The 16,267-nt window shown below is 37.4% G+C and overlaps 2 protein-coding genes across 2 annotated transcripts in view; both read left to right on the top strand.

Moving 5' to 3' along the window:
* Positions 1-16,267, top strand: part of LOC139130166 (uncharacterized) — a 58,510-nt gene that overhangs the window by 1,272 nt on the left and 40,971 nt on the right. The gene's annotated exons all lie outside the window — the stretch shown is intronic.
* On the top strand, positions 2,137-7,226 carry LOC139130170 (uncharacterized). Its single transcript, XM_070695906.1, has 3 exons — positions 2,137-2,338; positions 4,637-4,754; positions 6,565-7,226. Exons 2-3 carry the CDS (start codon positions 4,740-4,742, stop codon positions 6,931-6,933), a joined length of 384 nt encoding a protein of 127 aa, XP_070552007.1. The 5' UTR covers positions 2,137-2,338; positions 4,637-4,739; the 3' UTR covers positions 6,934-7,226.

Genomic DNA, 16,267 nt, shown 5'->3' on the forward strand with positions numbered 1-16,267 from the left:
TAGCACACCTCTTAATACTTTTAGAACGTCGACATGATGCCTGGCATTTTTCACGAAATTCGGACACCATTCTATCCATCGAAATCAATCGTCGTTCACAGTTCCAACAAAGTTTGCTTTCAAAATGCGGCGATGACCTCAATGACCCTAGCGCGTTCGATACACGCAACAAGTACTGCTGCAATATCACAGCCAGCCTTCAATCACCTCTATTTCCCCGTACTTCTGGATTAATCCTTTCAGTTTATGTTTCCCGTCTCGTGTGCCGATGTTTTTGGTTCGGATACCAGTGTTCGAACATAATTCTGATCCAGTCGAATTTTGACTGGCGTTATGGTAGCAGCCATATTTGTTGTAGTATGTTCTGCCTGTCAGGTGACTAACCTCCGCCATCTTGAACAAAATTCTGTTCAAGATGGCTACCCGGTACCTGACCCTATATTTCCCCACGCCCTCTACCGGGGAAATGGGTCAGGGAACCAGACTAATTTGCATTTAGCACAATGAGTTGCTTCCAACAAGGAGTGCGTAGACTGAAAATTGAAACAGGGAGACACTCAAAGATTCCTTTTGAAGACAAACTTGTGTGCTGTGTAAAACTGCAGATTTAGAACATGAAGAATATTTTCTGTTGAAATGACCTCTTTACCATACAGATATTTAACCCTTTTAGTTTTCCTGCCAAGTCCATATTTCACCATCAGGTCAAGATGGTTAAAATTAATGAAACACAACATATTCCATATGATGTATTTTAACATAATACTGTACATTTGAAGGCTGTTGAAAACATAATACTGTAAACTTGATTTTTTTGGACTAAAGATGCTATAACATACCAAGCCAAACGGGTGAAAATACATCATGTTTTGGCTCAATACCGCTTTTTACTGACTTGGCTGATGGGGAAGTAATAGTCTTAATACTGTCTGGCAGGAAAGGGGATAAACAACCCCCTGGAGTGTTTATTGTGTTGTGGAAGGTGTCTGTGATTTCCAGCAACTTTAAGAAAACAAAAATGCTGAATATTTGTTTGTCTAAAACTATCTTTTCCTTACAAAACACCCTGCACAAAGATGTCTTGGTTTTAATTTTCTCAACATGTGACAGATTTTCCATGTAGTTGACCTACAGGTTCTGGGTGATCGCTTCCTTGAATGTTTTACTTGGTACAGTGCAAGGTATGACATGGAAAAAGATGACCAGGGTACTCTCATCAAAGCTGTAACTGTAAGTGTCAATATTTTCATTTATTGTTGTGGAAAATGATGAATGACAATTATAAATATTGATATTTCGGGATCAAAATCTGGCTTTCTAGATACATATATATATCTACATCCATTCTCATAACAAAAGAGAGAAGTTATTGATAAGAACAACAGTTAACTTGCTTATCTAATCAGTTTCACCTGCAAAGTCATAAAGGTAATGGAAACCCAGATCCCATGTTCCGCTTCTTTTGAATTATCAAAATAACAGACGGAATGAGAGCAAAAGAAAAGTATACAGACAAATATCTTATCTCAGAATTTTTTTCCAAGGACATTTTGATTTCTCATTGGTACAAAGTCATCAAGGATAATGATCAAGTTTTTAGGGAGTATATGCCTTGAAAGTGAAAGACTTGTAATTTTTTGCTCAAACTTTCCTCACCGGAAACTTACAGCAGCCCTCTTTCAAAATTGCGTATAAAATCAAGCATGACGGATTGACCAAGTAAATTTGGTGGCGGAGAAATAAATTACTCAAGAACAGAAATTTGAAATTCAAAATGGCTACTATTACTGTGTTTACTCTATGGGGAAATATGAAATTTTGATTTTCATTAAAATATGATGATGATAATTTCATTAACTCAATCATCTTCGAAATGAGCCAATTTTAGTATTTGATCAGAAAGGTATTGGAAAAAATTGGGAGTCTGAATATATACCCTTTAGCTGCATTTACCATGGAAACTAGACTGAAAGATCCGTTGCTTGAGGGCGCTCTCTCCTCCCCCTCCCCGGAATGTAGAGAGCGCCCTCAAGTGACAGATCTTTCAATCTACGTCAAAACAGCAAATTAATCTATTATAAATTTATTTCATTATTGAAGTCCACTGTTTATTTCACATTCTTCCTTCATGATATTTGTTTTCCCGTCTAAATCCGGTGCAGGATTTTGAGGACAGGGAAGACTCACCAGGTGCTATTCACTTGGCGCCGTTGTTGACATGGATTGAAACCAGCAAGGAATTTGCAAGAGGTGACTTCACCGATAAATTACTGGATGACTTGTTGGTTTCAGTAATCAATGCAGCCTCACAGGAAACCAGGTGTACTGTGAGAGTTAAGTAAGTAGACTTTTTATTTTCTCTTCAATCCATCATCCAATAGGCAAACACCCATGTCCAGGATGAAGTGTACACTACCCATTACCCAATTGATCACTTGGAAGTAAAATATATTATTGCCTGAATACATGGGTTTATGTGCCTGAGAGAAGGTGACAATTTGTCTGACACCAGGAGGGCATACTGTCTCCTGCTGCAAGGGCACATAAACCCATGTATTCAGGCAATAATATTTTTATTACATGCCTCTTCACAGTTAATGCTATATGACATTTAGTTACATGCAGGGCATTTTCAAACAATTTTACCATTATTGACCAGCATCAAACAGATTTTAACAAAAGTCAAAATGGCAGTGTGCATACGGATATTTTACATCTAGCGTTAAGCGTCTACTTTGACATCAACAAACGTCAAAGGGCTTCACTGAAGCGGGTAACCATGGAAAATCGGTCAGTACATCGTTCACTGACCTGCTAACTCTGGATGTTCCTATTCAAATTAATGCACTGATTTGAACTCACATCCAGGCATGTAATAGAGTGCTTTGCTAAAGGGTATAACACTGTGCTTTGAGTCCAAGACTCATTAACTGTTACATTTGACTATCGGGTCTTGAACTCACCAATCACCATCCTGCGATAGTGACTCTGGTATCCTAACCACTGCCCCTCGGTGACTCCACAGACATAATACATGCATCAGTACACTTACTTGTTAAATTGTCTAATGCATGGTGGGTGAAATTGTCTGTGACCCTTGTGTTTGAGCCAGGGCTCTGACAAAATTAGCAACATGTTAGTTGCAGTGTTTTGAACAGGTCCATACATGTGCACATTCTGCTGATACGTTTTCTTTGGTCTCACTGCGTCTGATATATATTCAATTCAATTTAATAGAACTTTATTTATCCCAAACATGGGTAATTCTTAGTTCTTAGTACAATCACCATTTTAAATTTAAGGACGAGGAGTTCTTAGTTTTCAAGGTATTAAGATATATTTTGGAGGAATCACCAGCTCATGTATTACTCACTAGGAAATCATAGATGATTTTGAACTTTGTTAAAAACATTTGACATACAGCTTTCAACATGGCGAGAGATATCATTTTAAAAGTTAAAGTCTTTAAAATGTGCAGCAGTTTAATGCTTATAATGTAAATCCTTCATTTGACCTTAACCCTGTGAACCTGTTATAGGGGAAATCCCTCACTCAATATGAAAATTCATCAGGAAGTTAGGGTTCTTGCAGTGTTGCAGCCAGGAATTTAAACCAGGGGACAGTGTGTCCCACTACCGTTTACTTTTGGGGACAACATGCATCAGTTGTCAATCAAATTTTCAATTATTTTATCATAAATCGGTTAGTTACACGAAACAAAATTCAAGCTACCGGGAGCGCGTCACTATGCTTTAATTTCAGGCAATTGTAACAGTATACCATATCTGCCTCAAATCAGAGCTCAGTCAGACTACAACCAAGTGCTGTGTTTTAGTTAATCTTAATCACGGCTTCGAAAGTATGTATAATATAAGCATCAAAATAGTCATGCAATACAAATGCCATCGTCAGTAAAAGATATTACTTGCAGACTACACCCATCGAACACAGTCGACTCATGAGTGACGTGCACTGCGTGAGAATGTGGGACAACAGATTCGGTTTTTGGGAACGTTGTCGCAAGGGCACATCTTGGCTGCAACACTGGTTCACATGGCAACAGTGATGTTAGTGATGTAATGGATGAACTGCAGATGTGCATTAGTCAATGACATATTAATAGTCACTTCACATGCAGTACACACAATCACGGGTATCTCTTCGTCACTCCCAGTCCAGTATTGTTTTCTTAATCTGCATACCTGTTTACCAGTGTGTAGATTTCAAAGTTGAAATGATGCATATATCTCTATTTCTTTATTTTTCCCAGCATGCATTTTTTGACTTCATCAAATGCAGCAGTTGGTGGTGGGCTGAAAACATGAGATGTGCCATTATTTAACCCCATTTACCTCATGGATTAGCCTAAACACATTGTTATCAATGGTGATTTTGGACCTTTTTACAGGAAATAGGGGAGACCAGGTTGGATTAGCTGTGACCTTGTCATGGAAATTTTCTGATGATAATTGGTCTGCAGGTAATTTGTGCCTATCCGATGCATAACATGAGCAATTATGGAAAATTCTGTCTAATCTTCAGGATTTTGCAGAGTAATGTAGACATTTCCTTGAAGTAAGTGACTACAGTCAGCACAGCTAGGTACTGACAATTTTTTTTTCATTCCTAATTACAGACTTCAAGAGTCTACTTCTCATAAAATTCTAGTTTGTGGAGATGTTGTCAGTGTGAAAAGTGACATTGAGGTTTCCGTTGGCAGTGGTCTTCTACTACAGGTCATGACCTCCATTGAGGTAGGTATATCAATGTTATACACCTAGTATACCGGTATTGTAACCTACACAATTTCATTGTACAGTAAGTTTTGGAGTAATTGGACACCATGTTCAATCACAGTGACCCACAGTACAATAGCCTGCTTTGCACAATTTGATCTGTAACATTTATCATTTTCAAAGCAATATGCTTTTAACTGTGCTTATAAAATTTAAAAGGTGTATGATGTTCTCAAATTCTTGGATTATTTCCTTGTGTGTCATACAGTATCATTTTGCTTTTTACCAGACATCATTGACAATACCCCTGCTGTATGATGTTCATAACCCTTTATTTTGCAAATGTAGCTTCTGGTTTTCCCCACAAAAGTGCAATTTTAACCTTTTCACCCACTGCCATGTAAACAGGTCCACCTTCCCATCATTCATTGGGTTTTGGTCAAACCATTGTGGTGAAAGAGTTAAATATACTTTAATGAGGTACCTACGTAACTAAAGCACACTGGGGTCTAATGTTTCTTTCTTTGGGAGACAAACTGGTTTTCTTAGAGGGCCCGTCATATTGCAACTGGCCCCCAATAAAGGTTTGTGATGATTTGTACAGTTAGGCCAAAGTAATTAAATTCTTTGTTTTGCGTCCTTTCAAAACGGGAAAAGGTACGCGTCTAAGCGGCTGAAAAACACACACAAGAAAATTAACACAATGTAATTTGATTGCAGCAAATAAAAAAATTGTAACAAAATTTTTAGTTCAGAAAAGCTAAGCGGGTATGTCCTAAAATTTACTATTCAAATACACTGTGTGTGTTTTTTATGAAAACCTTAAAAACCTAAGCGGGTGGGGACGCAAAACAAAGAATTTAATTACTTTGGCCTTACCATTGATAGGTGCAGGCCTAGTACTGTTCAGTCTTACCAAGGTGCCTAATTGACTTATGAATGCCTAATGTCAATGAGACCCAAGTTCATAGGTCTACTGTCAGAGTCACTGAAATGACCAATTTGCAAATGAATATTTGGATGACATATGGTGACTATTACAGTATCTACAATCCCTCAAAATGATGATCTTTAAAATTCTTAATGAGGAGGACCAAGCTATAAATGCATGAAAATGTACTTTAATAGTACCGTATATAGTTTTTTCCCCCACAGGGCATGATATATTTTGATGGGTAAGTCAGTAAAAGTTATGCTTTCATCATTTCTGTTTTCAGCGGAATTCAAGTGGTTAAGACTCTTTTTCAAATGCAACATTAGGCACAAGACCATTAATTACTTTCCCATAGGCCACCACAGTAGTGTTGAGCTCAATTTTCCTATTTTAAAACATTCGGCGGCACGAATCCTTTTGAAAGGTGTTACGTCAATGTCAGCTTGACTACTGATGAATTTTTCGTGTTGGAAAGTCCATGGAAATTTTGAGATCGCGATGAAAATAGCGCCCTCAGTGGTGGTTTTGCCAAACTTCATTCTCATTGCTGTGATTTCAATGGTCCATACAACTCCTCATATAACTACAGATTGCTTCAGACAATATTCACAACAGTCTGCATTTTGATTCAAGCAGAAAAATATCTTTATAAAAATACTGAAAATTAAAGTTCATAGGAAACAAGCATCCATGCAGGTATCAAAACTTCAAGGTCCACACTGTTTTTCACCCAAACTTCGTGGGTAACAGATCAGGAAGTGAATTAGTGGTCTTGTTCCACATGTTAATGTTAATACCTCACTGGCTTCAGCCAACTTGACCTTAATAATGACAGATGAACTGAGCAGGATAACATGTAAAGTGTTTGATTAATAGTTTTTTTCATCTTCACAGAAGAAATCGTCACACACTCCAACAGACCCAGTTCAAGTCCTACCACAGATGGCATGTCAGGCGTTGGCTGCAGCAGAAAGGAGTCCATTCGGTAACAGCCATTATAAAACAGTGTATCAATTGTCAATCCATGCTCCTTGTTCTGCTGACGTCGCCACACAGGAGTTGGAAGTTTGTCTCATCAGATGTCATGTCTCACGCCGTACTCTGAAGCGAATGTCACAGTGTCCAATTCCAAATCCCCTTGACCCGTCCTACATAATACATGAGACAGTTCCATGTGTCAACATTTATGATGCAACTCTGATAACAACAGTGTACCGTGCCTTTAAAGCTGTGTTTTTAATTTATAAAAAGGGTTTGAAGTAAATCCTTTGTTGTTACTTTTTCCTGTAAAAGACAAGTTCCTCTCAACAGAAATGAGAACACTGCCAACTTATGATACTTTTGATTATTGTAGTATATTTACATAATTACACACTTTCTAAATTGTTTCTTGTTTGAGATATTGACATACATCTCAGTATCTGCTCTGTACACAACCAAAATGAAATATACAACTGCCACGCAACCTAACCTGTAATCATGTTCCACTATTAACTGGTGAGCATATTGAATATGTATTTTCCTTTTGCCAGTTTTGAATGAAGTTGGTCACCGTATTTCAGAGTTTTAAGCGTTTACCCTGGTTGCTTAATCAGATAATATACCAGCCCCTCTGCCAAGATTTAAGGTATGCATGTTATGATTTTAGTAGGATTATAAATGATTATTAGCAAGCAAAGAAATTTAAGGTGAATCCTGGTAAAAGGACTGGGACCCCAGTAACATTTACGGGGATGGGGGTGTAATGGCCTTTAAATGTGATTTCTGTTTTTTCATTATAATTTTAAACTCAAAAACCCACCTTGCAAATATGACTAATAGAAACTGGTGATGAACCACTAAGGATACCCACACACGCACCACTAGGACTCTTGTCAGGTTTCCTCCAACCACAGTGCAGCAGAACTGACATGCAGTCAATGCTACATTACTGTCCAATAAATGTGGCGATAATCGTTATTTAGTGTCAAACATTACTCCTTCCTGTGGTTCGGTAAATAATGTTGAGCTTGATCGGGACCAGCGTGCCTTTAAGGCATTTTTAGCTCATATTTGGTTTTATATATAAATACCAAAAAAGAGCTTATATGATGACTGTATGTCTGTATATTTGTGGGTATGTGCGGATGTATGTCCGTCACACACAAAGGCTCCCATACCGCCAAAGCTACCATCTCAGTATTTGGTGTACAGGTAGATGTAGGGGTTGAGATGTGAATTTGTTCAAATGAACATATCAGTGTCAAAAATGTGCAAATGAGGTAAGAAAAAGGGAAATTCTGCATGTGTGCAGGAGTTACATGCCAGTAAGAAACAGGCAAACTCCACTTATCTTGAGTCATTTCCTGTCATTGTTTATGAACTGTTACATATTAACAGAACTGCCTAAACCATAGACAGTAGAGGGGAGGAAGACCGTCAGTAGAGGGGAGTTGTTTATGAACTGTTACATATTAACAGAACTGCCCAAACCATAGACAGTAGAGGGGAGGAAGACCGTCAGTAGAGGGGAGTTGTTTATGAACTGTTACATATTAACAGAACTGCCCAAACCATAGACAGTAGAGGGGAGGAAGATCGTCAGTAGAGGGGAGGAAGACCGTCTATGGTCAAACTAAGAGGGGCTAGCTGCCTTTCAGCTATGCATGTTGCTAAAGTTGACCTCCAGTACCTAAAATTTCAGACCTTAATTACTTTTGTCATTCTTGTTTTTCTGGTTTAAATATTTCTTGTTGTTTTTCTGCTTGTACTGTGCAGAAATCATTGTCATAACATCAACGTAGAATTTTCCTGCGCTGAACAGATAGAAACAACATTTATTGCTGATTTTTGTTAACCCATTCTGGTATGTACCAATTCTGATCAAATTTGAGTGACACCGTATAATTGCGGTAATTTTTTCATACCCTGGTAATACTACGTTTCACAGTTCCAGTTCCCCATATCGTTTCTCTGTATGCTCCATACAGCATAGGGTTAACAATCACACACCTAGTATTTGGTTTGTCAGGATGGTATAAATATGATAACAGAGGCTGATATGGTCTGCTTCTTTTTTGCGAAGGGATCAATACCTCCGAATGTAGAAGTTGGGAAAATGACACACCAGGAAACTTGTTCATAGAGGACTGATGTACAGGAAAATATCAGAAGTTATATCTTAATTAGATAACCTTTTACACCAATCCATGTGTAATTATCATGTTGGCATACATAAAACAACATGGTTTCCCTCCCCTACAAACTATCTTTGACATCCCATACTTGTCAACATGGCACGCACACCTGGATGTACATCATTTTTGTGACCAGTCGTTTAGGGACTTTTTTGTAGTCGTTATTGCTGCTAATTCGGCTCTGAAGCTCGAATATTCAAATATTTATATATAATCCCATGGTATTTTTCTCCATTTGACATCATCGTATATGAGTGCACACGGAGCCGTACAACTTTGAACCGAAGACTAGAAGTTGTGCGGCTCCGCGAAAAACGCGTATACGATGACGTCAAACAGAGAAAAATACCATGGGATTATAAATTTATCACATGAATAGTCTTCTTATTTTTCTTTTGACGTAGATGGATCAAAATTATCGTAACAAATTGCATGAATTTCGTGGCGATTGTGTTTTACTCACGCGGATTACGTTCATTTAAAGAGTAAAGTGGCCCGTCACCCAGGAGATACTTTCATTCATAAATCCCATCAAGCTGAATTTTCTATACATCGAATGGTATCTACACCAACCAGACGTACGGATCCGGTCACGTGAACGTGTCAATCATTGTCTCGCACTGCACCTATGCCAAGGCAAGTTTGCCATCAGCGGACAGATAGCCAAAGTACGACAGATAGCCACAGTATTCAGAGTTATTTAGAATATTTACAAATAGATTTAGATTTATGAAGAGAATGCAAAGACACGATCGAAACAGTAATTGTCATTCTCAGAGATGCCATGGCTTTTCAAAATACACCAGTTTACAACATTGGCCAGCGTGAAAGATTCCGTTTGATGACATACAGGGTGTACCTCATTGCAACGCTGCAGTTACCGGTCTCACCTCGTCAATCCCGATCTCGGTCATCAATGTTTTCGTCTTAGGCTGCATTCACAAAAAATGGTTGGGGGTGGAATTCAGGATGGGGATTCAAAAATTTTGGGGTAGTAGAGGGGGGACTTGAAAATTTTGCTCTACCTGTAAGGGGGGGGGGGACTTGAAAATTTTTTGGTTCCCTTTTATGTTTTACATTTTCCAATTCCAAGTTTTTGTAGGTAATTTAATGAAAGGTGAATGTCATTTTTTGTCATTCAAATGTTGTAATGTTAGTAATAATTTGACAGAATCTAGAACCATTTTGTCACATTTCATGACTTTTATCTTGAAAAATTCTAAACATGTGTGATTTGTCATAAATAAAATCAAACTTGAGTCTAGTAACAGGGCAGAAGCTGCAACTGTTGATGATTTTTGCAATATTTCTGTGCAGTATATCAACTACAGTTTCTTGCTGTCTCCCTACAGCATGCTCAAACACACAATGTTCAGTTTGTCGACAAAGCCTGTATATATAAATATGTATTAGGTGTAGTTTAATTAGAGTCCAGACTGACAGTCAGTTGTCAGTGATACAAATGCATGGTACACATATACAGGCTGTGATAGCAAGCTGAATACTGAACAGTTCAACATATGCTGTAGGGAGTAGAACAAGAATGCAGTTGTATAAACTGAAGAAAAATATTTCCAAAATTATCAAAGTTAATACAGCTACTGCCTACGGGCAACTGTCACTATCATATACTGCCCTGCTACTGTAGTGTTACTGTCACTGCATACCTGAACAGTGACAGAGATAGCTCTGCTTCTGATGTACATGGTAGTTGAAGAAGAGTTTGTGTCAAATGATGCTCATGACAGTGAAACATTACTGAACAAGATCAGGCCAGAGAGCAACACATGGAAGAACACATAGAATTTTTGAATTCTGGCATATGAGAATAATCAAATATTAAAGAAAAAAAAGACAGGGGTCACCATGCTTGATTTTCTAAATTTTCACATTCTTGTCATAAAATAATACAAAAGTAAAACTTTGAACAGTAAAGATGAAATGAAAAAATATATGACTAAATGGAATTATTTATTTTTTAACCAAATTTGCAATTATTACACCTAAAATTTCAGAGGTGAAAACATTTATTTGATGGAATAATATTTTAACCTTCCAGTATAGTCTATTTTGAGTAGCATCTAATTCATATATGTCTTGTACCTTTGAAACAAATCTTTGGTAGGTCACTGTGCTCAGGTTTTTAGCTCACATTTGGTTATACCAATGTGAGTTTATCGTATAAGCTGAAGTCGATGGCGTCTGTATGTATGTGTGTATGTATGTATGTATGTATGTATGTATGTATGTATGTACGTACAGTATGTCCGTCAACATCAAAAACACGCAAACCGCTGCACATTTCAGCTTGGTATTTGGTGTGTGGATGCATCCTGGGCTATAGATGGGATTTTGTTCAAATGAAGTCTGCATTGCCAAAATTATGCAAATGAGCTTACAAAATGTGAAAATGGTCAAGTATTAATATCTTGAGGACCGCTGTTTTGATTGCTTTGAAAATTTGTGTGCAAGTACCTTAGGTGAACCTTATACAGTTTTATGAATATTGTGAAGATATCCTTAATTTTGTATTTTTGCTGAATTTTTTGGTGATTTTTCTCATTTTCAGTAAAAATTCTTCTTCTCTGAAACCGCCAGCCCAATCGCTCTCAAATTTGGGTTGGATCTTTGCGAAGGTGTTACTCTTCTAATTTGTTGAAATTATGACTAAAATTGGGAAAATTACTATTTTGGAGCAATTTTGTCATTTTTGGTCAAAAAATCTTAATCAGTATTTTCTTTTTAAAACCCCTGGACAGACAGCTTTTGCATTTGGTACACAGACGTACAGAGATGACAATAGTTAGATATGTGGAAATTGTCCTGAAATATACAAATTTGTATTTTTAAGACAATATTGTCATTTTTGGTCAAGAAAACTTGTTCTCAAAATTACTTGTTTGATAGCTTTGTAATTTGGTATAAAGTCCGGAGGGATGTTATTAGATAAATTTTCTGCTCAAAGTGTTGGGAAACCCCCAAATTTGTATATTTTAGGTAATTTTCTCTGTTTGTGACCTTAAATGACCTACACCAACCCAGGATATGTTGTGAGACAGTTTCGAAGGCTGTGAACATAATTTTGTCATATTTTGTATCAATTTGTAGGAAAATTTGATCCAGAAAACAAAGCAGAGGTGAATGTTTTCATTGCAGACCAATTTTTGCAACTTTTCTATGTAAGACATACAAGAACTGATGAGAAATTTGGATCCAAGATAATTCCAGATGTTGTAATCACCACCCACAGTGGAAGGCATTTCACTATCTGTAACTAACTTAAGTGCTGTTTACATTAGAATGATAACACTCATGGCATTAATTAAAAACTCCCCAAGGTTGTAAATATATTTCCTGTCATCTGGCGTTATGTAATACCAAGGGATGGAACATTTGATATTCAGGAGGGGGTAGGGTCTAGAAGATTGATGAGGTAGCATTACTTTTTTACCAGATCCCTTGTACATTTTTTTACCCACTCCCACCTTTTCTTTTTATCAAACCTCTGTATATTTTTTGTTGTTGACATTTGCTTATTTATTTAGGATCTGCTTGTCCCATTGCTATAGAAGTTGATATGCATGTTCCTAAAGATGACCTCCAGTACCAAAGTTGGAGACCTTATTTGCTTTTGTCATTCTTGTTTTTCCTGATTTAAATATTTCTCAAATGGACCAATTCAAACCGAATGTGAGCACACTGTCCTTGACGGTATTTTTACAATATGGTAATTAGCCAGAATTCACAGTTTGCCAACTCTCTCATGATCGTCATTTTGTATGCTCTTTGGCAGGAGCAATTGACCTGGCCAGAGTTGGATTAATTCAAGTTGACTTAGACCAATAAATCCAAAAAGTTCACTGATGTGTTTACAGAACTTGCCTTGAGAATATGACTATAGAAAGTGCTAATAACAGGTAGTGTTGAACACCTGTGAGCAGAACGGCGCAATACGTGTTTATTATTTCCGAGCGCACATCCTTTACAAATATGCGGGCCTGTGATAATTGGGGGGGGGACTTGAAAAATTTTGATCATATAGAGGGGGGGCATTTGAAGTTTTAGCTCCGCTGTCAGCGACGCGGAGCTTATCAAATAGGTTGATTTTCCGTCGTCGTCCGTCAACAATTGCCTTCTCCTCTGAAACCGCAAGTCCAATTGCTTTGAAATTTTATATGCAGCTCACTTGGGGTGACCTCACTTAAGTTTGTTCAAATCGTGGTGAAATTTGCATATTTGTATTTTTGGGGCATTTTTTGGTGTTTTTGGTAAAAAAATCTTCTTCTCTGGAACCGCTTGTCCGATTGCTTTGAAATTTGATATGCAGTTTACTTAGGGTGACTTCAGTCAGATTTGTTCAAATCGTGGTGAAATTTGCATATTTGTATTTTTAAGGCAATTTTTGTCATTTTTGGTAAAAAATCTTTAAAAATCTTCTTCAAAACTACTTGTCAGATAGCTTTGATATGATGAAATCTGTAATTTTGTATTTTTGGGGCAATTTTTGCCATATTTGGTCAAAAAATGTGTATTTCCAAAACTACTCATCTGATAGCTTTGAAATTTGGTATGCAGGTTTCTATAGATGAACTAAATAATATTTATTGAAATTATGATGAAATCTGCAATTTTGAATTTTTGGGTCAATTTTTTCCATTTTTGGTTAAAAAATGTGTTTCTCAAAATATACTGTTTTCGTGTCTTGTAAGCCCTTGGGGCTGGGTGAGGCAACCAAGCTGTTTAAGACCACATATGACACTTTAATAAATTGATATAACATAGCATAACATAACTGCTCTAACAGCTTTGAAATTTGGTATACAGGTTTCTATAGATGAACTAAATTTGATCTTTTGAAATTATGATGAAATCTGCAAATTTTATTGTGGAGGGCAATTGTTGCCATTCTTGGTCAGAAAATTTTATTCTCCAAAAAATTACTCATGAGATAGCTTTGGTTGACATGTTCTTAGGGATGATCCCATGTGATATATTCAAAGTATGATGAAATCTTTGATTGTGTATTTTTGCAGCTATTTTAGCTACTTTTTTCTGGCCACTGCATTGAGCTATCAAAGATTTCCACCTTCTTCATCAACATGTGTCAAAAATAGTTATTCTCTACATAAACACAGCGGAGCTATATCGGCCGCTAGGTCGCTTGTTTTAGGGTATTGAGGGGGCATCTGAAAAAAATAAGATTTCAATCGCGATTCCTCCAGACCCCCCCTCCCCCCAATCGTTATTTGTGAACGCAACCTTATGGACTTTGATGTTTGCAGTGACACATATCTTACCCGTTGATACATCCTAATTTTGTTACTTGATGGAAACTCTGTTTTGAGTGTTGTCTGAGTCAACTTTCGAAGTACATCAGATTCCACACCGGGATTCCACAGCGCTGCACACAGCTCGACAGCTTATGTCTTCGCGATGCAGGTTTGATTATGAGCGAGAATTTAGGGATTGGTCAGTTTTTTTGGCCTGGGGGTGAATAATTTTTTGCCGACGTCAAAACGTGGCTGACACCCCCTATTCCAAATTTCGAAAACAGGGCGACCCCTCATCCCAAATTTCGAAAACAGGGTGACCCCCCACATGCGACAACTGTAAAACAAAAGGTGGACATAAATTATATATATTAACAGTCATTCTGTGTTTTAATGAAATTGTTGACATGTCAGTTGTAAGATAGGAATTTCAAAGTGTCAATCTTAAAGTTTGAATACAGTACATTTTTAATGAGCTGTGAATGTATTTCACACTTTCTATGCTTAACCAGATGTCCTGAACAGAAATGGATGTCAATCATTAATATCAAAGAGGAAAAAGCAGTAAATCAAAAAAATTAATGGGTGTTAAGACTTGCCAGCCATCCAATTAAATTTCCTGAGGAGCCATAGAGAGGCATTTTAGCCAAATCTGACGTGTGCAGTGTCTGAGATGACCTTTTCTTGTAACATTGAAACCATAAAAGCACAGCTAATAATGACAAAAACTGCCTTTTTAACTGTTATTTTGGTCATAAAAAGCATTATTCTACAGAAAACCTGAGACACAAAGGAAAACAGTTGCATCAATGAGAACGAAAGATATCTTGTCATTTTTCTATCTCTAAAATAAGTCACTGTATCAAATGTATATTGTGAAATATTTGTGCATGTTGCTTTCTCATACTGAATTTTCATAGAGAACAGAAAAGTATCAGGAATTTGTCATGCTTTTCATATAAAATGCAGATTTCATAACGGTACACTTTCACTTAGCAAACATCAAGATATCTCTGGCATATATCTCTGATTTATTTAAGTATGGCGCCCGAAGGGCACGGAGAAAAATATGAAACTGCCAGATATCTCTGATATATATGTCTTGTATATTAAAGTCATGCACAGGAAGGGCGTGCTGAAAACTGTCTGATATATTAAAGTAATGCGCTCGAAGAGCACGCTGAAAAATATTGAACATACAGATATCTCTGATATATGTATCCCTGATATGTTAAAGTTGGGCGTGCAGAAAAATATGTCTGATTATTAAAGTTACGCGCCTGAAGGGCGCGCCGAAAAATGCAACTGAATGATGAAATTTGTGGCTGACACGATGCATGTTAGGCAATGATGAGCCGTGTGTCGAAATTCAAAAACACACTGACCCCCCCCCCATTGGGCATTTCAAAAACATGGTGACCCCCCATCACCAAAGTCAAAAACAGGGTGAGCCCCCCCCCCCCTGAATCCACCCCAGGCCGAAGAAACTGACCAGTCCCTTACCGAATTTTTTATGCGATGAAGGAAATTTATCGTTGTTAGTCGAATGACTTTATGCTTGTGCCTCCTATGTCGCTTTCCCGAAGATTATACCCTACTCATTTATTCAGTTGAACTTACGTTGAGGTGTAGGTTTCGGTTTTATCGCCAATCGCAATTACCGGCTGTTTAAGCCAGTAAGGACAGAACTCTAGAACAGTGACAAGCGTTTTATTTTTTCATGTACCATTTGCAAACAAAGGGACTGACCAAATAAACATCAGCAATATTTTGCATGATAAGAAAGTTGTGGAAAAAATACCTCCATATTTTATATTTCAAGAACCACCTATAGTTTCCTACTCATATGTACCGGCCTCTGTGTTTTTGTTTGTTTGTTTGTTGGTTTTTAAAAGTTTCTTTCTTCACTTAAGCTTACATAGTCCAAAAATAGATTCTTCATGTCGATGGCGAAAGAGGCGCCTCCATTCTACGTCCAGCCTTGGAAGATGTATTTGGTGTCCCTGGAATGGTTGAAGTTGGATGACGATAAGGGGTGGACCGTTTGATATCCTGGGGGGGGGGGCTTGGAAGATTGGTGGAGAGCCATTATTTTTTTCCCCACCTGCTTCACCATGAATTATTTTTTTTCTACAGGGCATATGCTGGCAA

The sequence above is a fragment of the Ptychodera flava genome, chromosome 3 (genome assembly GCF_041260155.1).
Source record: "Ptychodera flava strain L36383 chromosome 3, AS_Pfla_20210202, whole genome shotgun sequence".
Classification (NCBI taxonomy): domain Eukaryota; kingdom Metazoa; phylum Hemichordata; class Enteropneusta; family Ptychoderidae; genus Ptychodera; species Ptychodera flava.